The following is a 24,765-nucleotide window of genomic DNA, read 5'->3' as shown; positions in this document are numbered from 1 at the left end:
TTGTCTATGGGAGAGAATTAGAGTGGATATGCAGGAATTATACATGTTGGGGTCGCACATAATGAGCACTACGTAATCCCCACACTCACAATCAAAGACTGCCAGGGACACACACACACACACACACAGACACACACACACACACACACAGACACACAATCACACAGACACACTCACACACTTCTACTGCCTTTAAAAGAACGCTGCCATAGAATTCCACAGACAAGCCTGACAGTCGTCGGATTGAAATGAGCGACTCCAATTGAGCCTTAACAGCGAGCAAAGTGCCAAATTACACAGAGTGGAGGGATTAACGCAGAAACGGACAGATAAACGAGAGAGAGAGAGAGAGAGAGAGAGAGGAAAGAAGGGCAGACCGTCGAAGTGAGGAGAAGCGCTCAATAATGAATGAGAGGAAAGTGGAGGATTTGGCTGAGAGCAACAGGGTCTGTAAATTAATGTGACACTGTAAAAAGGGGGAGAATGGCGGAAAGAGCTGGAGAAATTCACACTGGGGAAGTGAGGTGTTATAGCACCATCATGTGGAGGAAGAGTGCACAGCACCATCATGTGGAGGAAGAGTGCACCACCTAGACTGTCAATTAACAACATGTAAGTCTCAGGGGCCAGATGCATGAAAATAGACCCATAAGCATAAGGATTGCTTCCCTAGGAAAGGTTAGGCTTATAGTTAAGTTGTTCCACTACAGTACCTTTTGATTGTTGCAGATCTCTACTGGACTCTCTTCTTAAAGTCGAGCTGAACCCAAAAATGACTTTTCTTTTCTTTTAGTTCAAATACCTGGGTATGCAGTGCACCTATTTAATAATGTATGCAAACAAAATCACAAAAGTCTAATTTCTTTCATTTTTCACACATTTTCACATCAAAAGTTCATTTTTCAAGATTTCATTGATAACAGTAATTTACAGTTTGCTGACGTCACCTAGTACTATCAGATTTCTACCCCATTTCAACCAATCATATCACGACATGGCAGCTGTCAATCAAATGTTCATTTCAGGATAATTTTCTCTTCCAAATGAAGGGGAAAATGGCGCCTAGTGCCTGTTATCTGGCAGAACTCCTATCCCATAAACTAACTACTAACTTGGCCAATTGTTAGAAACATGAACAAAAAACAAAAACTATAATCTCTAAGAATGCAAAGAAATGTAACTGGCTTGTTAAAATGCGCATTCCAGGGATATCGTATTTACAGCAGCGATAATAGCGCGCGCAATCCGAGAGCTTGGTTGTCAGGGGTCGCACTTCGGAGATTCCAGCCCGACGGGCTGCACTCTCCGCTCGGCAACACGAAGGCAGCTGGCTGCCTGCGGCTCGCTGAGCTCCACTCAGCCGCATCACCAGGCTCTTCCCGAGGGGAGCGCCACAACACACTAAATCCCACTCGATTTGGAGGCGGAACACGCCAGGATTGGCCAAAGCCCAATCCAGTCCCCAGAATTGTCAAATAAAATCATCGACATGATACTATGACCCGCCTCTCAACCTGTCATCTTAGACAAACTATGTTTTCAGTCTGAAACGGACTCATATGCACGTGACGAACGGGTTCAGTTCGACTTTAAGGCTCTTTCCAAAAAACAAATATTGTTTACACATGGCAACTTGTATGAAATAGCTACAGTGTTTAAACTTACCACTCTGACAATTAAGCCTAATTTATACTTATTGGAAAGTGTTGCTCAACACATGGTCGCCGACAATAAGGAAAGTGTCGCTCATGTTGCTGCATTTATGGTTCAGTGAACATTGTCCTCGGCTCAACGGTCACGTGACACTCGACATAGAGAACGCTATAGAACTAGTGCAGACAGCCAAGAGTGGGAATATATGCTGTATGCTGGTTTGTTTATGTCTAGCCTGACATCGCCAGACCAATTCCCAACTGTCAAAGCAAATTAAACATGAGCTCACAGATTGGTCAGGTTCCCAGGCAGTAATAAAACCGCTACAGTGAAACCATGTTGGAGGCAAGACGTAACGTACTTGGCTGCAGCCGCATATAACAACACACAACCACACAACTCAGCTCCTCTCTCTCTGGGAAGTTGGTCACGGTGTTCTTTGTGATTTTCAGGAAGTCATACATCAAGGACAGGCTGATAAAGTAAGTGGGGACACGTTCATCATTCATTTCAATACAGCGAAAATCAAAACAAGGAAGTCAACCGCGCGTGCCTTCTATATAGCCAATCAGACTTGCGCGACACGCTGTGGCGTAGTTAGCAACATTAAAATTTTCACTTGGTAGGATACACTACTCGGCGACACTTGATAGTGTCAACAAAGACCTAATTTCTGTCGGCGATGGTTTCAAAAGTGTCAATAGACGAAATATAAATTGGGCTTTAGGCCTACTCAGTATGGTGGTTATATTCTTACCTACATGTAAAAATAAATCAAGTCTTCATATTATTGAATATAAACAGGACTGGTCCAACGATTCTCAACTTCTTCTTTTTTCTCATATCAAGGACCCCTAATTTAGTCCACATTAGAGCCACAGATCCCCCATTTGATGAGATCTTTGTCTCTGGGACCCAAATCTCTGAATATGTTTATTGTTAGATATGATTTTGTGCAGAACTCTATGATTATCTGTATTGTAGCTAGAGAGAAACTATGATCACAACAGTAATTATTCTACATTCTCTAATTGTGTTAGTTTAAATTGAGCAATGGTGAAGCTTAACAATTCATCAGTTTGCTGGGGACCCTCTTAAAGCATCCCTCCAGTGTATTTTGTAACTTGCGCTGTGTAGCACAAACAAAGAGCACTGAAGGCAAGAGACGAAGCGCTTGTGTTTTTCTCTTATAACAGCACTGCCGGCTGCCACCATGATGTTGCAGTGGAACAACCTATTAACCTTTTTCACAGCAGCCATTTTGTGTCTAAAAGGCAGGAAGTAGCACAGGTGCAACCAAATCACTACCGAGGGCCCCAGCACTGGCACACCTAAATGATTGGAAGTTGGAAACCCTAACTGATGTTTTGATTGCAGTTGCACCTGTGTTACTTCCTCCCTTTTAGACACAAAATGGATGCTGTGGAAAAAGGCCCATTAGTCTTCGGTTCTTATCAATGTAAGTTCTTTGGTGCAGAATCAGATGACACGAATCCGCCGGCCAATTTGTGTAGTCCGCCATCTAGTGGCGCCGCCATTACTGCAGTGGCAGGTAGACTGTGCTGCTGGCTGTTGCAGACTGCAGTAACGCTATGCCAAATGAATGACAGCGTCATGAGCTGGATTGATAACATGAGACAGTGGCCCCCAGTTACTGATGAAGGTACTATCTTATTATGGATGGGGATAGTAATTATTCAAATTGTAAATAGCGGAAAAAAGACCACTTAACGAGTGGCGTTATTGTGTAAACATGCTAATGTTAACGTTACTGTAACTAGCTAGCTAGCATAATAAACAATCAAGTTGCATGTAATCATTGCACACCAATTACATTAGTAAAAAAAAAAAAAAAAAAACGAATTTGTGTTTTTATAGGTATTCAAGAGTATTGGCTGGCTTGTGATGAGCAACAGAATGCCAACTACAGGTCTCTCATAGAGAGTCAACATTACCTGAGCTCGGGATGGCTTGACCAAATATTGCACACTCTACCAGATGATGAACACATCATTCTGAAAGGACCTGTCCGATATTCACAGTCCATCAACAACCATCATAATGTTGACATAACCCATGTCATAATCACTGTTAGCTTAGGCTAGGCAGCTGGCAGCTGCATGCTACTCATTATGAGGTGAAATAACATTAGCAATTTACGACTGTTAACCAAAACCTACCGTGCTGTAGTTATTGGGAACAAAGTCCTTTCTGTTAATATTCTTGATCCACCTCTGGCGAACAGCTCGGTCCTCTGCACGTCCAGGGAATCTATATTTGCATGTTTATTTATGGTTTCAGACAGGGGCACTCTTCATGTAGTAAAGGCTTGTGTATTTCACATTCGATTCTCTTCCAAAGCTGAAGTTTGCCACTACTGTTGGAGCAGCTGAGAACTGCACAGCTTCTTCCCGATTTCCTAGACATCGTTGTCAAAAGTAACGTTGAATGAAAATGTAAACGTAGAAAAATATACACTCGAGGATAGCTTGCATTCAAACGCGCGCGCCGCGTATTGTAATCCCCCCCAGGAACCACCGCAGTAAGCCACTGCAGTAATGGCGGCTTGTTTACATCCGGGACTTCGCCGGATTGGTGTATAGAGCAGGTGCTCATACAGCAAAGTGACTGGAGGGGGGCTTTAAGGACCCTTGTTGGTCCCCGGACCCCAAATTGAGAACCATTGGGCTAGTCTCACCTCAGAAACCAACGCTGGGGGTCTGTATGGAAACAGTGTTACTCGAAATGGTTAAAAGTTAAATCAATTTGGTCATTCAGTGGCGTTTTGTAAAGTAACTGACGTTAGCCGCTAGCATTAGCCACAGTAGCCGACTACCCATAATGCATTACGTTATCCCAGCACCCGAACGGGGATAAGAGAGACAGGGCAGGAGGTGGGAGGAGAGCGCACAACTGTTTCTTCTTATTGGTGACAACATTTGACTGTTTGGCAGTCAGTATGTCTGTGAAATTTCCCTTTCTTTTGCCTTGGTCCTCCATTGTGTTGCCGCAAATTAAATAAAATGTCAACAAGAGGGTTATCAGCAATTTTGCGGGGGTCAGCGGAGCGTCATTTGACGTCAGCACACTCTTCTAAACAGGTTGTGTGCCGCATTCCAGTGGGCATTCCCATGCTTTCACATGGACGCGCATCCCTACGACCGGTGTCATGCCGAGTTCTGCATCCCCGCCGAGAATTGCATCCCCACCACATGTTGGGGCTGTTTTAACTTCAAAACAGGGATGCAAACCGCCCCCGAGACTTGCCTCCCCCTCCATAAAGCTAGAAGAGACCCACAGATCTCGAGATCGAGATCACCTGTAGCTGGATTTTAAGCACCAAAGTCACCTCGATGCGGATTTTATGCATCAAAGTCGGTCTCCATGAGCCAGGACAGACCCCCCTGGCCTGGAGATCACGTTTACCCAGACAATTATATCATTTGTAAACAGTTACGTTTCCGTATAAATCATTACAATATGCTCCCGTGAGGTGGGGATGCATTTGGCGGCGTGGGTGCAAAACTCGGCATGACGTTAAGACCAGACGTAAGCCCTGTCGGTGCAACAGCCGTAAGTCCACTCTAAAGACTGGTCTTAATGAAGACCAACGTAGGAGTTACGACCAGGCATAGTTAAGACCAGTTGGTGCAACCGGCCCCTGAAGACTAGTCTTAAACTAAGTTTATGCAACTGGCCCCAGGGATTAGCAGCATTGCAAGTGTGTGTGTGTGTGTGTGTGTGTGTGTGTGTGTGTGCGTGTGCGTGTGTGCGCGCACGTGTGTGTGTGAGTACGTGTGTGTGACTGACTCGGTGTGTCCTTGGAAGACGTTGACGGAGTGGATGGAGGGGTCTCTGAAGTCCCACAGTCTGAAGGTGGTGTCTCTGGACGAGGTGACCACCAGCCGCTGGGTAGGGTGGGTGCAGCAGTGGGTCAGCTCCTGGTCATGGCCTGCGTGCACGCACACACACACACACACACAATATTGATCATGACCAACTCACTCACTGTACCTCTGGGTATGTGTGTGGGTGCATAAGATGAGATGGAACTTCAATGAATAAACATATAGAGCAGGGATACTCAACTTGCTTTGCCCGGGGGCCACTTTCGTGAAATGATAGAAGGCCAGGGGCCAGTTAATAAACAATCAATATACATTTTTCTGTAGCGGATTGTAGGTTTTTGGGGTCTCAGCTGGAGTTTAGTCTAACAATGTTGTGCACACCGGATAGTTAGTTAGGTTAAGTACATACATAAGTGCCTGGGTAGCGAGCAGACGGCGGTATTTGACAATTTAGCAGCTAAATCATAGATTATTGAAAGATATTCCATATTCCAGATTGAAATGCTATAACAGAAGTGGAGTATTGGCCAGAATGACATGAACATTTGGACACTTATTCAGCGGGTATCTTGCATGTTGCGTTCAGGTGCACTGTAAAAAAAAAAAAAAATCTTTTTTGCAATTCCATCGCGGGCCACACAGGGGGCGCCCGCGGGCCGCCAGTTGAGTATCACTGATATAGAGCAACTGGAGGAACAATAGAGCTCAACAGTCACGTGGCAGCGTGACGTCATCTCTGGTTCCGGAAGAGTATTTCCCCATACATTTTTTGGGAGAAAAAAAAAAATATATATATATATATATATATATATTTAGAACACGGCTCTCTCGAATACTCGATTCTGATTGGTCAATCAACAATATTCACCGGTCATTATTTCTCGACAACCGACCGCTGCTCTGCCACACCTGGATTAATCAGTTGGTAAGAGCATTTTGTCCGCAGACGCTACTAATTAGGCCAACCAGTTGCAGCTGTGGTGTCTTGTGTGCCAATTACGAATGAAACCGCTTTGTGTTGAAAACGCTATTAAAAAATCTATTTGAATAATTATTTTTGTCAGATTATTGAATGATTTAGTTGTAGGCCGTGTTCTAAGCGGGATAATGTATACTGAGCCGGTGATTACTGGAAATAATGACCTTCAGGTGAATATTAAGCCCTCCGCTGCGCGTCGGGCTCAATCATTCACCTGTCGGTCATTATTTCCACAGTAATCACCGGCTCAGTATACATTATCCCTTACATATATATATACATATATATATATACACACACACACACACACACACACACACACACACACACATATATATATATATATATATATATATATACACAAACATAAATATACCGTATATATATATATATATATATATATATATATATATACTGTATAGAGCGAGAGAGAGAGAGAGAGAGATTTAAGCCAGGAACCAAGCCAACCAGCCTGCTAAAGAATCGTGACCATAAAACATTTGATTCAGAGTTGAAAAAAACATTGGAAAAAAATGCTGGGTAAAAGACTGTGACAGAGCGTTTCAGCCAATGGGAGGGAGAGCACTCTGAGCGGCAATGGGTGGGAGCAGCGGCCTGAGCGGCTGCCATTAGACTGTTGGCTCGATAGAGCACCGCAGGAATGAGTCCAGAAGTAGCATGTTGGAGCTTACGGGGAATGCATACTTAATGCAATACTTAAATGCATAAAATACGGTCTGTGGTTAACAAAACTTTATGGGAGTGGTAATTTGTGTTCAGCAGGATAATATTCACAAATGTGAATAACTTAATGATGTGATTTCATCAGTGATGTCATCCTTCCTGGCTGAGGCTATAAGTTCAGTGATGATGTCATCAGTTATGTCATCCATGATGATGTCATCAGTGATGTCATAGCGCAGGCGAGGCCTTTAGCGGCCGAGCTGCGTATGTGATGCGCAATGGATGAGCTGCAGGGCGGGCTCCGGGCGAGCCTAGTATGTTAGTATGTTAAAGTTACGCAGTCCTGCTTTAAAATCCAGAAGAAACATGAAATACCGTATGTACAGTATGAAAATAAATGTAACAAATGTGACTATGGGAAAATAGGAATATGTTATACCATATTGTGCCATATTATGTAGGTCTGGCCGTGTGTGTATGGTTGTGTGAGCCTGCATGCTGCTTACCAGTGAGTGTGTGAACCAGTTCGGATGTCTCCAGCTCGTACAGGTTGGCGGCACGGTCCCAGGAAGCAGTCACCACCTGGCGGCCTCCCACCAGCCAATCCGCTGCGATCACCACGCCCTGGTGGCTCTTCAGCACCGCCGTGGCGACCCGGATGGTGGGCACCTCGAAGGGCCCCTCCCCGTCCACCTCCCCCTCCTCTCTGTCCGACGACTCCTGCTCCTCGTCACACGACGCCTACGGGACAGCACAGAGGACCACATGCAATAGTTCGGGTCAGAACTCCGAATCATAAGGAATAGAAAACCAGTGACAGCTTGGTTCTGTTTTTGGTTTAGTTATATGGGGCTTGAGGCTGATACCGATACCAGAAGAAATTCATATATATCGTCAGGGTATGCAATTCCGGACAGCTATGACCAAAAAAATCACAATCATAGGAATATATTTTATTATATTTTATATTTATATTCTGTGTTACACCTTTTTTGCAACTCCATTCCAACACATTCTCACAATTTGTATTCTTCCTATTGGAATTTATAGTAAATAGACCTTGTTTAAATTAAACTATACCTTTTTGTGTAATTGCTGACTCAGCAATCACGGTTATATATTCTCGCTCTTTATTTTGAGTAAAATAAGCAGAAATTTAATTATTTTGTATTATCACATTCACAGACTGGTATGTCAAATATCAGCCAGGAGAGCATGACAGAGCATGCTTTAATTATTATTTAATAAAGTACAGTCACTTTATTTATTTTCAAAACATAAAACTTCAGTTTCAAGTTTTCAAAACTAACTTTTCAGAATATAATTGACTCTTCTTTGTAAATAAAATTGTTTGTTCTTTGTTTGCTCTCCTGGCTAATACTTGACATACCAGTCTGTGATGACATCACAATTGCTCAAGTGACATCATTGATGACATCCTCATCAAGTGTTCGAGTGACATCACTGGTAACATCATCAATTATAAGTGATCACCAGTTATTTATGACATCACTGAAGATGTCATAGACATTGTGACATCATTAATGATGTCATAAATCCTTCCCTGCAGAGGCTTAGTACCTTTCTGTGACTGACTTAAGAGCCAACTAGCTAAGTAGCAGTACTGGTTGGCTAGCTACCGCCGCATACCGTCAAACAAACATTCAGATGACATAGAAGTAGGTAGCAAGTAGTGTTGTAGCTAATCATGGTGAACATAAAGAAACGGAAACGTCGAGACGTGATTGACTCTGACTCTGAAGACGGTGCTAGTAATAATAATTTACATCAGGAGGTGTTGTCTTTGGCGAAGACGAAGAGGGTTGACTCAGGTGAGCAGGAAGAGCCAGTTAGTAAACCTACTGCCTCCACAGAATCTGAGACATCTGACAGTGATGACGAGTCGACTGTTGGTGGATCTGACAAGAACACGAAAAAGAAGAAAGTGAATAAAGCAGCAGCCTCTGGCAGCTCCAGCTCGGACTCCTCCCAGGATGACGTGTTCCGGGACGGGTACGATGACGAGCTGATGGGAGATGTGGAGGACAGGGCTCGACTGGAGCAGATGACAGAGAAGGAGAGGGAACAAGAGCTGTTCAACAGAATTGAGAAGAGAGAGGTGCTCAAGAGATATTTTGAAATGAAAAAGAAGTTGAAGACTGCAAAGAAGAAGGAGAAAGAGGAGAAGAAAAAGAAACAGCAAGAAAAAAGAAAGCTATCTCAGGTTTCAGACACACAAGTGGTCATGTCGCGTAACAAGGAGAGACGATCAAAGCGTGACGAAAAAGTCGACAAAAAGTCCCAAGCCATGGAAGAACTGAAGGCAGAGCGCGAGAAGAAGAAGAACAGAACAGCAGAACTACTGGCCAAATGTCAGCCCCTGAAGTGCAGCGAGGTGTACTCTGATGAGGAGGAGGAAGAGATGGAAGACGGTGACAAGTCATCAGTAAAAAGTGATTGGAGTTCACGTTCTTCATCTGATGACGATGACGAAAAAGATGGGATTCCGCCAAAGTCCCAGCCAGTTTCACTAGCGGATGAGCTCAACCGGGTCCGCCTGTCCAGGCACAAGCTGGAGCGCTGGTGCCACATGCCCTTCTTTGCCAAGACTGTCATTGGCTGCTTTGTGAGGATCGGGATTGGGCAGAGCAGTAGTGTGAGGATAGGAATTGGCCAGAGCAGTAGTGTGAGGATAGGGATTGGCCAGAGCAGTAGTAGGATAGGGATTGGCCAGAGCAGTAGTGTGAGGACAGGGATTGGCCAGAGCAGTAGTAAACCAGTTTATAGGGTTGCTGAAATAGTGGACGTGGTAGAGACGGCCAAGGTTTACCAGCTTGGATCGATGAGAACAAACAAAGGCTTACAGTTAAGGCACGGCGGCGACACGCGTGTTTTCAGACTTGAGTTTGTGTCAAATCAAGAGCTTACAGAGAATGAGTTCATGAAGTGGAAAGAGGCGATGATAATCGCTGGGATACAATTCCCAACTGTTCATGAAATCACCAGAAAGGAGCAGTCCATCAAAGAAGCTATGAACTATACGTTCAATGACAAAGACATAGAGGATATTGTGAAAGAGAAAGCCAGATTCCGAAAAGCACCACCAAATTATGCCATGAAGAAAACGCAACTCTTCAATGATAAGGCCATGGCAGAAGAAAGCGGAGATGGCGATGAAGTGAAAGTGATCCAGAATGAGCTGAACAAGCTAGAGGAGAGGGCAGAATCCCTTCAGCACAGGACCTCTGTCATCAGCTACATTAATCAGAGGAACAGGAGTTGGAACCTCATGGAATCTGAAAAAGCTCTCGTGCTTGAGGGACAAAATACCAAGAACCAGCAAATGGATCCTTTCACCCGGAGACAGTGCAAGCCTACAATGGTGTCTAATGCTAGAGACCCAACAGTCCATGCAGCTATCATGGCTCACCTGAACCAGAAATATGGCTCTGGGTCAGGGGGGCAAGATCCAAATTCTGCAGAGAAGAACAAACAGGGGCAGCAAGCGAGCCAGAAAGACAAAGATGCCAACAAGCCAACCAGCGACCTCTCAGAGGAACTGTTTAAAGTTCACGACTTTGATGTCAAGATCTGTCTGCCTGACTGCCTGCCCGACTGTGAGATCTGCAAGGTCAATCCAAAGCAGATGAAGGACGGTGCTCATCGCATGTCCTTCAAACTGGAGGACTACAAGCCGATGAAGGACGGTGCTCATCGCATGTCCTTCAAACTGGAGGACTACAAGAAAAGGAGGGCTCTGTTCTAATGGCTGTGGCTAGCCTCTCAATCAGAAACCATGTGGCGTGGCTGTGTGTGAGTGTGTGTGAGTGAGAGAGAATGAGTCCGGGAGGAAGTGTGTTTGACTGTTTATCCCACATGTGTCAATAAGACAAAGACAAATCAGGCCCGCCAATAAATTCTGACAATCAATTCAAGTTGCTCGGGTGCCTACTTTACATCGGTGACAATACGTTGGAAGATTTCTCTCGCTCTCTCTCTGCTCTCTTCTGTGTGGTCGGCCCACTTGCTGTAGAAAACCCCCCTCCCTTTGAGTACCGAATATCTAATCACTGTTAGTATGCAAATGAGCCAATGGTGTAGGAAGATCGTTTGTGCACTTGTTATTGTGTGAGTTTTAAAAGTTTGAGTCAACTCTGTTATTTACGGAGAACACCAATTAAGAAAAGAAAAAACGTAACGTAACCGTATCACACTGGCCAGGGGTACCGGGAATCTACTCGCCTCCACCTCGCCAAGCCGACTGGTGCGCGCCGCTCCACGCGGAGAGGGGCCGGTGAGGTTGGTGTTTTTCTCAAGCTGCCTCTCAGACAAAGGCTATGTATGGGGCGCCGGCCATAGTAGCATTTTGTCGGCATTCCCACACAGACCGACTGTATCTATATGCACCTAGACTCTCTCCCAGACAGTGAGGCGTCGCAACGTCTCTACAGTATGACGACGACAACCAGTTGTTGCTTCTTCACAGCATAGATATGTTCCTACAGTATATACAGTATCTGTCTTATTTTGGTCGTTTGGGTTTTCGCCACCTAATGAAAATGGCCAGGGGCGGACTGGGATCCTAATTCAGGCCGGGCATTAGATACCAAGCAGGCCAGGCCGATACGGGCCGACGCGCGTGCCGGCGTCCGAAGGGCGGCGACGGAAAATTTGGGCCGTCTGAAGCTCAATTTGGGCCGTTTGAAGCCCAATTTGGGTCGTTTACAGCCAGATTTGGGCCGTTTGAAGCCCAATTTGGGGCAAGTCCAATTTTACAATGAGATGCACCCACTTTAACCCTGAATAAAGTAATAAAACCACTAGTAAACCAGTAGGCAGCGCCTGGCCTGCTGTTCAGTGAGTGGCCTGGCCTGGCCTGCAAAAAAATAAAAATAAAAATAAAATAAAATTTGCAGGTCAGGCCAGGCCAGGCCACCGGGCATTTGCCCGACGTGCCCGATTATGCAGTCCGCCACTGAAAATGGCTGATCCACACACTGTGTGTGCCCCTTGTACATTTTTCCAGCAGGTTTGATAGCTGTGAGGTGTCAAGGATAAAGTGCACTCACTTTTATTTTTGAAATGCCCCCCCCCCCCCCCTCCCCCCCCTTTTATCCACACGGAGAAAATATGTGTATATGTATGTATGTATGTACGTATGTACGTACGTATGTATATATGTACCACAAATGTGGCTATTCCACAGCCAGGATCCCCTATATCCAATGCTTGGGAATGTGCAGCTTATTCAAGGGTCAGGTAAATTAAGTTTGAACTTGTAACACTTTCAACGGTGTATGTATATGGAATGATGTCTGATGATTTAATTCGCTAAAAATATGATTTCCTTCCAGCTTTGTCAATGTTCTGGTCTGGTTTCCACTCCAGTTGGGCTGAAAACCATCTAATACAATGTATGTGAGACAAGTTCTAGAATACATTCTGACGTATTTCTGAAACCCATTTGCAAAATTCCCTGATAGTCCCTCACTTCCCCTGTCTGGAATACACTTCTCAAAAGTCCAGGATCTTCTAGGACAGTGATACTCAACTGGCGGCCCGCGATGGAATTGCACACATTTTTTTTTTTTCCTTTTTACAGTGCACCTGAACGCAACATGCAAGATACCCACTGAATTAGGCCATGTTCAGACTAGGAGGCCAAATCTGATTTGTGAACTTTAGTGACCTATTAATGACTTTATCCAGATTAGTTTTATGAGTCTGGACGCTCCAAGTCTGATTTGTGTCACTTGTCCCAAACCACATATGGAGGTAGTTTCCAATCTGCTTTCGACTGATGTGACTTGAGTGCGGACGCGCAGATCCACCAAATCTGATCTGAACGTCACTCGCAACTCGTCATCAAATGCTTCTGCGCAGGAAAACCACATCACCAACGTACGTATTTACTGACGCCCACGTCATTACCATAGCAACCAATGCAGATTAGGGGTCGACCGATTATCGGTTTGGCCGATTATTATGGCCGATATTCATCATTTTGCCGATTATCTGTATCGGCATTTTCATTGGCTGTTTGCCGATATCATAATTTAATAAAAAAATTCGCTAATTTGCGGCTGCTGCACCTGGAAGAATCCTCTCCTACAGTAATTCCCTCTGTGTGTGATCTGGAGCAATGTCCCGCCCACAGCGCTATCTGATTGGTTACACATCAAGCAATAGCCTATCAGAGGGCTCAGAGATGAAATCTTGACACCTCACCTCAGTGCTCTGTTCAGCGCAGCCTGTGCACTGGACGGAGACAGAGCGAGGCTGCCTGTAAAAGTGAGTGCAGCGGACTTGACTAGTTGGCTGCTGACTGTGATAACGATAACAAGATAACAGAGATTATTTGTGTACTGATAGCATAATATATCTTTGAGTAACGTTGGTGCCTGCAGTGCTGTGCAAATGCAACTCAAACTTATCACCACCGCTGTTGAAAAGGGCAATAGCCTAGCCTACAGTAACCTCACAAAACATTGGGGCACTAGTTTTTAATTCCATAAACCATAGTAGCGTGTCCACGGTGTAGCGTCGCTCTTTTTGAATCAAATGGCCATTGTTGTCAGTAGCGAAGCTGTTTTATTGATCCAGTCGCGCTGCGTGTCCGAAAAATACATTGGCAGGCTGCAGGCATGTCTGGGCAAGCTGCAGAGCGGCTTTTTTTCTGTTCTCTGCCTGGAACAAGGAACCGAATAAACTAGGACGAGACATTTCGTCAGCGGAGCGGACTCTGTTTGTTTGGAATGAAACAAGGAACCGAATAAACGAGGATGAGACATTTCGTCAGCGGAGCGGACTCTGTTTCGAATGAAACAAGGAACCGAATAAACGAGGATGAGACATTTCGTCAGCGGAGCGGACTCTGTTTGTTTCGAATGAAACAAGGAACCGAATAAACGAGGATGAGACATTTCGTCAGCAGACTCTGTTTGTTTGGAGGATGCACGGATGAACATGTTTGTTTCAGTATTCTCCTTTGAGAGCCTGGGGGTGAGGTTATCAGGTGTAAGCGGAGGGAAACCCTCTATTATCTTGTTACTGTAGTGAGTCAGTGTTACCGTAGTTTGTTAAAAGTATAAGTCCACAGCTTTATCTTGATAATATGCCCAAGTCTCCACTAGATTGAGCACACACACACACCACTTTGCTTAATGTTAATAATAGTGTGACTATTTTCAATTAATATTGCAGTTGGATAAACTGAAGAAAATGCATTTTAACAATCGGTCGTGTTATTCAAAATTTTGACACCAAGATTTTCTATTTTACTGCAAATATATATCGGTTCCAAAATATCGGTTATCGGTCTGCTTGACTCGCGATAATCGGTATCGGCCATGAAAAAGCCATATCGGTCGACCCCTAATGCAGATAGGCTGTATAGGTCTGGCCACACAGATCCGACTTGAGAATCAGATTTGTGGCAGTGCGGACACACTCCCAAATCAGATTTGGGAAACCAATCAAGATAATGATGATTAATGACTTTATCAGCAAATCGGATTTGCCTGTAATGTGAACATGGCCTAAGTGTCCAAATGTTCATGTCATTCTGGCCAATACCCCACTTCTGTTATAGCATTTCAGTCTGGAATATGGAATATCTTTCAATAATCTATGATTTAGCTGCTAAATTGTCAAATACCGCCATCTGCTCGCTACCCAGGCACTTATGTCTGTACTTAACCTAACTAACTATCCGGTGTGCACAACATTGTCAGACTAAACTCCGGCTGACACCCCAAAAACCTACAATCCGCTACAGAAAAATGTATATTGATTGTTTATTAACTCATTGAGTGCCAGCCACTTTTGGAGAACGGACGCTCCCAGTGCCAGAGTTTCAGAGCTTTTTTCAGTGATTTCTCGAGGCCCACAGAATATTGTGTGATATTACTATGTAAACAATGAACACGCAAAAAGAACGATGAGACTCTTTTCTATCATCAGCAAAAACAGGTTTATTGATATCATTTTCCGTTCTTTAGTTATCAGCCGGAGAAGATAGCTTGATTTAACAAAAAAGAGCAGTTTTTTTCTAGAAGCTGAGATAATGGCTCTTTTGTGAAATTAAACATTTCAAACACATCACTGACTCTGAAGCTAATTTTCTGATGTAGTCACACCTCAAAAATAATTTCCTTCAATAAAACAGTGAAGGCCAGGGAATTTTGTTTGGCAGAATAATATTTTTAGCTGCAACCAGCAGCGCTGGCCCCTGCGTGCGCTGCTGGTTGCAGCTTCTTGCTGATCTTGATTTGCTGCTGGTGGGCATCGGCTGGTGGCTTGCGTTTGCCAACCCTGTCCTGCTGCCTGGGTCTGTCTGGGTCAGTGTTGTGTGCTGTACTGCGTGCCCCCCCCCCCCCGCCCCGCCCCGCCTCAACTGCACACTCCTCCTTATGGGAGGTGGCTCTCTGCTGAGTTTGCTCTGCACTGTGAAGGGTGCGCGTCGGCGACATCCAGCTTTTTCCGCGTGTTTGTCACCGGCTACTACTGTATGCTTCCAGTTGAGAATAATAACGGCTGATCATGCGAATGGGCTGTTGGCGACAGCCTGTCGCAGCGGACATGGAGGAGCTCAATTGTGGGAGCAGATTGGCTGCTGCCTGCTGCAGGCACATCTAACGTTAAAACGCTTCATGCATATCGATGCATACGGATGCGATGCGATTTCCGTTTCCCCAACGACTTATTCTCTGTTTTTCTCTGCCTTTCTGTTAACCTGGAGAGCACTGTCGCCACCTAAGGGTTCTGTAAAATAGGTTATAGACCTCCAATAGCTATAATATTTGTACAGGAGAGGCAGAAGGCTTTGATCGACGCCCCACCGTCAAAAAACGCAATTGACGAACATGTCCGTCCTTGGCACTCTACGTTACTATTTGAAATGACGAACATGTCCGTCCATGGCACTCAATGAGTTAAAGGAGAATTTCGGTTTTTTTTAACCTGGACCCATCTCCTGGCATTAATTATGATTTGACCACTCACCTAGCGATGTCCGCGGCGTTTCTGGCCGTCCTAGCGTTGTTTTGAGATCAATAGCGTCCAAGTCAGTTGTAAAATGGAGCTGATTTGGGGCCAAGTGTGAGCCTGTCTTTCCTGCATCTAAATAGCTATTTTTATTCCCGTTTTCCCCAAATATCGTCATAATGTGATCCCTCAACATCCACCAGAGTTATATTTCACCCCAGGCCATTTCCTGGAGTCGCACAGGGATCAAATTACCTCAAACGTGATCTCGGTCACCAAGTCTCGTGAAGTCCCGCGATACTTTCCTGCCGACTGGCAGGGCGCTTTGCGGTGGTGGTTTTAGCGTAACCTATGTGGGGTTTGGCATAACCTTCGTTATTTCGAATCCCACATAGGTTACTGACTTGGACGCTATTGATCTCAAAACAACGCTAGGACGGCCAGAAACGCCGCGGACATCGCTAGGTGAGTGGTCAAATCATAATTAATGCCAGGAGATGGGTCCAGGTTAAAAAAAAACGAAATTCTCCTTTAACTGGCCCCTGGCCTTCTATCATTTCACGAAAGTGGCCCCCGGGCAAAGCAAGTTGAGTATCCCTGTTCTAGGATCTTCCAGGAATGCACTGAGCAGTGGGAACCCAGGGAACAGTTACTCACACTGACATCTGGGGGTGGCTGAGGGGTGGCTGGAAGCTGCACCATGTAGCGCCAGATGTGGGCCGTCTGGTCCCCAGAGGCTGTGGACACACACACATGCACGCACACGCACGCACACACACACATGCACATACACCCACACATACACACACACGTCAAATTACACTGTGCTGAAATCATTGCTCAAGAGACAATCAGGGTTCCTACACATTTTCAATTAAACAAGACATAGGGCCATATCTTAGGCCCAGTACAAGGGCAAGCATTACTTTGCTAGTTTCTAGCATGCAAAATCCCCATTTTTGGCCAGCGCACGCAGTGGCCCAATTTGCAAGCCCATTTGGGGGACCATTTGGAAGCCCATTTGGTCGCACTCAGAAACCATAAGACCTGCCGCTACCGAACTTGGAAGGTAGGTTCAGAGTCACCTCTTACTATGGGCGGAAAAATTACACTTGTTGACCACTAGGTGGTGCTATAACAGCCCTCTTTACATTCTGGTCCATAACTTTTTAACTGTAGCATCTACAATCATAATTATTTATTTTTAACAATGTCACTGCCTGCCACAACCAACAGGCTCGTCAATGCTTTTCTGCGGTAGCCATATGCTAGGTTTCGACGTAGCTTTGTTTCTTTTAATTCCCACAATCTTCTAGTTTGATATAATGCATGCTGACAGCAGCTGGGTTAATAACTGCATGAACATTATTCTTCACATCTTAGCTAAAATTGGCTAAGTGGGTAGCGGCGGTGTGTGTCATGATTGTGATATCATCAGTTATCAGTGATGTCATCAGTGATGTCACTCGAGCAATTGTGATGTCATCAGACACACACACACACACACACACACACACACACACACACACACACACACACACACTCGTACGTACGTACGTACCTGTGAGGGCCATCTGCTCTGTGGGGTGGAACTTGATGGAGTTGACTGTGTGAAAGAATATTCCTCATCAAGACATCTTCCTTTATCCAACAAACATCTACAAACGAATTAGCACTATACAAAGTGTGAATGTATAGATAATATAGATTTTATTATAGACTTTGAAAAGTTTGCACAATTGAAGATACAATAAAGTCAAGGAAGGACTTTCAGGAATGAGGTCCCAGGTCTCTTACCTGATCCTGCATGGCCAGCATACCTCAGCAGACACTTCCCAGTCTCTATGCTCCACAGCAGAGCTGAGTGGTCTGCAAGGGGAGAGCCAGGTTCACCTCCATGCAGCCATTTATATCATGTACAACACATTCTATCAGCTGAGGATCTGATAGGAATGGTTGATTCGGTGCTACCTCTAGCATTCAATCAATCATTACCACGTGTATTTTGCCTCAACAGTAGAATTATTGTAAACAAACCACCAGACCCTCACTGAGAAGCCTGGCAGCCTCTACTGGCTTCTACTCTACATTTTATATTCTGTGCCACCAGTAATTACACTAAGGTAAAGTTACAGTATGACAATTCATTTGACAATGACACAATGATGTAAATGTACCTTTATTTAGCCTTGACTAATGATTCACATTAAAAAATCACTAGATGGCCTGTTGGCCGTGTAGAACAATGCAGCGGTTGATTTAAACGGTAAGTGCGGTGTGCTGGTGTTCAGTACCTGCGGAGGCGGTGCCGAGGACCACCGGCTGAGTGCGGGTGACACTCAGGTCCCAGATCCCGTCCCTGTGGCCCAGGTACTCCTTCTGCAGCTGGCACAGCGCCCGCGAGCCTGTGGTGGCTTTGAAACTAGACACAATCTGGAAAGGGACGGCAGAGGAGAGGGAGAGAAAGAATCATAGAAAGAGGAGAAATAAAAGATAAGAATTCTTCCTCCCGCTGAACTCTGGTCAAACCAAAACATGTACTAAAATTTTGAGCCCAGATCAAATGAAAGTAACTAGAGGTGCGCCAATACCACCAGTCTTTCCAGAACTGATCAAATAGAGTACTTAGTTAAATCAACCGATATGAGTACCGATCCAAGCATTACACAATTTACAGCCATTCATGCTCCCTGTTATTGGTCTATTATGAAACAGGTACAGGAGCAAGTGCATCAACTGGGTTTATAGGCTATTTCACAAAAAGCAAAATAGCTTCTAATTTTTCATCACTAGTCAAACACAGTTTATTGTTATGGTGCAAATACACTGGATGCTGAAGCGATGTGAAGCGTCTGGATGCACAGGCCGCTTGTTAACAGATCAGACCGGAGCAAAACAGACCACTTCTGATGTAAATGGTCAGGCTCCTCCTGCTCAAGCTGAATTTACGCACGGCACCGTTTTCGGATCCAGTGTGTTGGCGCCACTAAGACTCCAAAACAGTTTAAGAATAGATTAGCAGATAAGGAAGAGTGTGGCAGAGAGGGAATGCTGCCTCCCACACTTCATTTGCAGATTTGGTGTGGGAGTTGGATCGGCACTAAACCCGGTAATAATAAAGATACTGTTGGTGCAACCCCACTAGTATATTGCACATGGCTTTTTAGTAGCTGTAGGCTACCAGATGAACTATGCTGGGAGAGAGTCAACTGTGGCTCTGTCACAGTGCAGGCATCAGTACATTTGAGAGGACTGTTGACAGGCCAGCCTGTAATGTACAGTACTAGGGATGGGCATTTCTAGCAAAAACACTATTCGAAATTCGCTGGCCAAATTCGAATTTAATTCGAAATTCGAAAAAAAAAAAAAAAATGTATATTTTATTTTTTTTGTGAGTGAAATGTTGCATTGTCTCCCCTGATTCTAAGTCTACGGCTTTATTAATTAATATAAAAAGCTTCTGCTGTGGATTTTTAGCTCAAACAAGCATTGCACCACTGAAGTAAAGAACATGTTACATGACATTGACATTTTCGAAAATAAAAAACAGTTTTGACAATCATGAGTGGTTCATTAAATATTTAGTAGGCTCAGGTCTGAGTGCCAAAGGGGTGCCAAAGTCACCCCCTCTCCCTCTTCATGGGATTTCATCCGCCATTCATTTTTCCATAAACCTTGCTTAAAATGCTTATAAAAATTGTTTTACTTGCTCAAACCAAGCGATTTGACTATACTTAGAATCAGGGGAGACAATGCAACATTTCACTCAAAAAAAAAAAAATTTTTTTTTTTTTTTTTCGAATTTCGAATTTCAATAATAAAAGTCGACCTTGATAATAACAACGATTATTCGAAAATTCGAAATTCGATGCCCATCCCTATACAGTACATGCTAACCAAAGCAGAAGGCTACAGCTATTTGTCATTAGATGTAGCAGCAAAGCATCTCGGTTCACTTGTGTCAGAATGTGTTAGCGTACGCTCTCATTCTGTCGGGGGAGGGGGGGGGGGGGGGGGGGGGGGGGAGTTTACGGTCAAAGTGCCAACAGTTTTATTTGTTGCCTGTGATTAGAACACAATGAGCAACTACATTTAACCACCCACATGACAAGGTAATCAGGGAATATACACTCACCAAGCACTTTATTAGGAACACCTGTACACTGCTTAATCATCATGCAGTTGTCCAGTCAGCCAATCATGTGGCAGTAGTGCAATGCAATGCATAAGATCATGCAGATACAGGTCAGCAGCTTCAGCTCAAACATCAGAATGGGGGGGGGGAGTGACCTCAGTGGCTGTAGTCTCGGCTCCCAGACGTTTGGTGAGCTGCGCCACCAAACGTCTGGGAATTTCACTGTCAGAAACTGTCTGTCCGAGCCCGGCGAGAACCACCGGCAGCAGACACGCCTACATTTATTATTATTATTTTATTTGGTAGCGGCAATGCCATTTATCATAGTCCTAACACAGAGCATGAAGCTGATATGCTCCAAACAAAATTTATAGCTGTGGTTTATTTTACAATCATTTTTTCTACCCGGAAGTGGTCTGCTTGCTACTGTGAGTCATCAGCAGGCTCTGTAACGTTAGCCTCGGGAGTCGGGTTTATCGCTGGGGGAAAGACCTCTAGCCGCCGGGGCCGGATGAAACACGTCCTATTAACAGGTTATGTTTGTTTCTACGTGATTAATATGTTTCTCCGCAAATGCGACGATGTTTTGCGAGACACCGGTTCTGCATGAGAACTGCCCCCAGAAAGCAGGCCCGCCCACAACACTCATGATTGGTTCTCCGATGCAAGGCTTCCAACAGCGCCACCTAACGTTATGCAAAGATTTAAATAGTAATATTCTCAGTCTTACAGGAGTGAAACGGATTAAGACTGAGGGCTGAGTCTACAGTGGCTGTGGCATGGTTTGGATGTGCCAGAGTGAGTATTTCTGAAACTGCTGATCTCCTGGGATTTTCCACACACAACAGTCTCTAGAGTTCACACAGAATGATGTGCGGGGAAAAAACAAACAAACTCCAGTGATGCCAAAAACAAAAACAATCCAGTGAGCAGCAGTTCTGCGGACTTGTTGATGAGAGAGGTCAGAGGAGAATGGCCAGACTGGTCGGAGCTGACAGAAAGGTGACAGTAACTCAGAAAACCTCTTTACAACTGTGGTGAGCAGAAATCCTTCTTGGAATGCACAGCACATCGGGTGCCTGGGTAGTGCAGCGGTAGATTCTCTGCCTACCAACACGAGGGTCGCAGGTTCGAGCACCCATGTTACCTCTGGCTTGGTCGGGCATCTAGACAGGCACAAGTGGCCCGTGGTTCTGGTATGTGTCATGGGCCCTGCACTACTAGTGCTTTATCTGGTCGCCCTGTTTGGGGGGGGACTTATTGAATGATCCTCGCATGTGGTACTGTACGTCCTGCCGGTGAATCTCCTCGCTGTCAGGTGAAAAGAAGCAACAGGCTGCACATGTATTGCAGATAGCGTGTGTTAGTCTACTCTCTCCCCAGATCGGGCAGAGGGGGTGGAGCAACGACTGGGACAACCTAACTGGGAATTTGACCAAGTACAATTGGGGAGAAAACGGGGGGATAAAAAAAAGAAAAGAATGCACAACACATGGAAACAGGTGGCAGATGTCATTTTGCAGCTGATACCTACCCTGCATTAGTACTGAGCACTTTATTAGATACACAGTGTTCCTAATAAAGTGCTCAGTGAGGGGCACTTTACACGAGGACGGTTTCCTATGGAAACGGGGAATTATTTTATCGTTAGTGCCTCCCTTTTAGACGGCGACGGCGAATTCGCGCTTAGGAAACGACACATTTTGGAACCACCCTCCAGAGTGAAAATTGTTAGACGCTTCCCGCTGAGCGGGGCTGAGGGCTCCATGTAATCGCTTTGGAACGGCACATTTCAGAAACTCTGACGTGCCTGCACAGGCGACACACGCGATTACGCCATAGCCGTGCGCGAGTTGGCAACCAAATAAAACGTCAGTATGAATGAAGTTTGGCAACATTCAGAATTAAGCTACACTACGGCCAACTTCAGTTACATGTTCAGAACGTTACTGCTGCGAGGAGCCGATGGCTGTACCCGGTCGGCATTTAATGTTAGTTACAAAAGCACGTCGACAGTGTTTTCTCACTGCCAGTAGCCTAACGACAGTAGGGTTTGACAGATCAATCAGCGCTCCCGGTCATCGCTGCTCGTTAAAGATTTCCAATAGGCGTTATTCTGATAAACTGGTCACATATATGTTACGTTCTCACCCGACAAATATTAAAACTTTAAAACAGTTTGGGGTTTTTTTTAGCTTGAAAAAAGCTTTTTGGCGAGTCTAAATGACTGCGGAAGGCGGACTCTACTTCCGTGTTTCATGCCCCAGCGTCCTTGTATGGGCAAAGAATAAGGTGATCACACTGCCACCTAGCGACCTGGCATGTACATTACGGCGTTTTAAAAATTCAACAGCGCTCATGTAAACGGGGAGAAGGTGTGAAGGAAAAGGTGTGAAGGAAACGCTATTGTGTCGTTTCTTCCAGAAACTGTCCTCGTGTAAAGGGCCCCTGAGTGTAGTTAGTGCGGCTCATTTGCATTAGTACCGAGTCACTTCAGTCTGGTCAAAATTAGTTTTTGGTCGTGTATCGCAGCCAGATAACAGGTTAGCTGTATAATAGAGCTAGTTTCAGCCAGATAACAGGTTAGCTGTATAATAGAGCTAGTTTGGTCAGGAGGTTAATCTGAGAAGTCCTCCCTTGAGCCCTTGGGTCCTCTTTCCTAACTTCCAACTCATAAGGAATACACCAGAAGGTTTGCGTATTCCGTTTAAGGAGTGATACAAAAATCACAAGCCCAGATCACTTTAGAGAGGGTGTAGAGCAGAGAGGAGAGCAGGAGTCAAGGTCAGACATCAGCCAAGAAACTCAGCCCACTACCGTCTCCCGCCACGCTTGGTTGAGGACGTTACCCATGAATCTCCACAAGGCACCCACGAATCTCCCCACAACTCCCATGAGGCCGCGCTGAAGTTGCGAGGTCCGCCTACTTTGCCGTGGAAAGTGTACAAACGCTACATCGGCAAGAGATTGAAAGGAAAGAGGTGTTTTTTTTCCATTTTTAATCCACCAGAAGAATATGTGGCAAATGCTGAGTTGAGTGGGAATTTAGCGTGAAATGTCTGTATGAACTGTGTGAACATTCATTTTCTGAATCTTCACTTTCTGAATCTAAAAATCTGTATTCCTTGTCCTTAAACCCAGTAGACCCAAAATCTTATTGTAGGAATACATTATTACTTGAATCTATTAAAACAATGTAGACTAAAAATTTGACTACATATACTCAAAAAAGATCAATTGTTAAAATGTTTCTATTGATTGCCCACTCTTTATATGACCTTGTTGAAGAGGAAACGCCAGTCTTCCCTCCCCTAACTGAGTAACAAAGGGCTTTTTGATAAGTCTGTAATCATGACCCCAGGCCTAAATCCAAACTGTTACAAATGTACATAGATGTGTCATCTTATTAGCTCTATAGACTGTGTTTACATGGATAATGGCAGTTACCTTGCTGGTGGAGGCTTTGTAAGTTGTCTTCAGCTTCTGTGAGAGTTGACTGGTGCTGTGGCTGGCTGTGTGGCGGACAGACAAAGAGGAAGGAGTGAAATTCACCAGTGTCGACCTCACTAGTTTTTTACTGCCGTGTCTAGTAATGACCTAATAAAGTGGCTTTTAACCAGATACACCTCACAATGCAAAGGCTTGTTAATAAAGTGGCATGACTTTTAACCAGATACACCTCACAATGCAAAGGCTTGTGTGTTATTCCTAGTTATTAGTTACTGCCTGCATGGCTGCTTGCAGTGGAGATGCGGCCGTGTGGACAGCAGCAGGGATGAGCGGTATCACAGTTAGGTAATATGAATGGCAATATGCTTGGACACTGTCTTGTCTATCTAGATCAAGGTGTATTGTGCCTCTAGATACATTTACGGTACCTTCTTAATTTAGATCAAGGTCTATTGTGCCTCTAGATACATTTATGTTCTTAATCCGTCACTGGGCTTTTCCGTCACCTCCATGTGCAATCAACTGATAGACCTTTCTCCCAAGGTGGCCATTTCTAACATGGTAGGAAACTCTACTGGCAAGAGCAAGTACAGCCCGCCTATGTCCTACTTTTGTGTACCAAGATGCACATCATACAAACGTCAGAAATCTGACAAGCATTTATCATTTGTCACACTGCCCGCTGAAAGGTATTAGAAACAAATGGATTTCATGAATACAGAGGGATACAGGTTCACATTTTAATGTAATATAATTGGCCAATATATTCTGGACAGCTACCAAAATCTAGCCTAGGTAGCTAACTGTCTAACACCAGCTATCTTCTCTGATAAATTCAAGCAGTCATTGTAGCTGTTCCCCAGATCGCTAGCTAATTTGGTAATCATTGGTTCCATCTGAAGTCCTCATTCGTAACGCTAGTTTAAATATATACAGTATATAACAACCTGCCAGGTAGACTTTCCCACCCTGAATGTTTAAAATGGCTGTCATGGGGAATCATGTGCTCCTCGGATATATCGTATTTACCA

The 24,765-nt window shown here is 44.7% G+C and overlaps 1 protein-coding gene and 1 pseudogene across 5 annotated transcripts in view; one reads left to right on the top strand and one right to left on the bottom strand.

The window, feature by feature from the left end:
• LOC310772381 (WD repeat-containing protein 37-like) overlaps positions 1-24,765 on the bottom strand; it is a 51,567-nt gene that overhangs the window by 20,787 nt on the left and 6,015 nt on the right. For all 4 annotated transcript variants that reach the window (XM_083632165.1, XM_083632168.1, XM_083632166.1 and 1 more), the window contains exons 5-11: positions 23,732-23,796; positions 18,444-18,582; positions 17,947-18,018; positions 17,711-17,755; positions 16,807-16,886; positions 7,671-7,905; positions 5,464-5,605 (exon numbers count right to left, since the gene is read on the bottom strand). In XM_083632165.1, the coding sequence (XP_083488291.1) occupies positions 5,464-5,605; positions 7,671-7,905; positions 16,807-16,886; positions 17,711-17,755; positions 17,947-18,018; positions 18,444-18,582; positions 23,732-23,796 (778 nt within the window). The remainder of the gene's footprint in view (positions 1-5,463; positions 5,606-7,670; positions 7,906-16,806; positions 16,887-17,710; positions 17,756-17,946; positions 18,019-18,443; positions 18,583-23,731; positions 23,797-24,765) is intronic.
• LOC310791416 (RNA polymerase-associated protein RTF1 homolog pseudogene) lies at positions 8,873-10,930 on the top strand (annotated as a pseudogene). Its single transcript has 2 exons — positions 8,873-9,820; positions 9,929-10,930. The product of its transcript is annotated as an RNA polymerase-associated protein RTF1 homolog pseudogene (transcript).

The sequence above is a fragment of the Poromitra crassiceps genome (genome assembly GCF_964638095.1).
Source record: "Poromitra crassiceps genome assembly, chromosome: 2".
In the NCBI taxonomy this organism is placed as follows: Eukaryota; Metazoa; Chordata; class Actinopteri; order Beryciformes; family Melamphaidae; genus Poromitra; species Poromitra crassiceps.
This window is presented reverse-complemented; position numbering and strand designations above follow the sequence as displayed.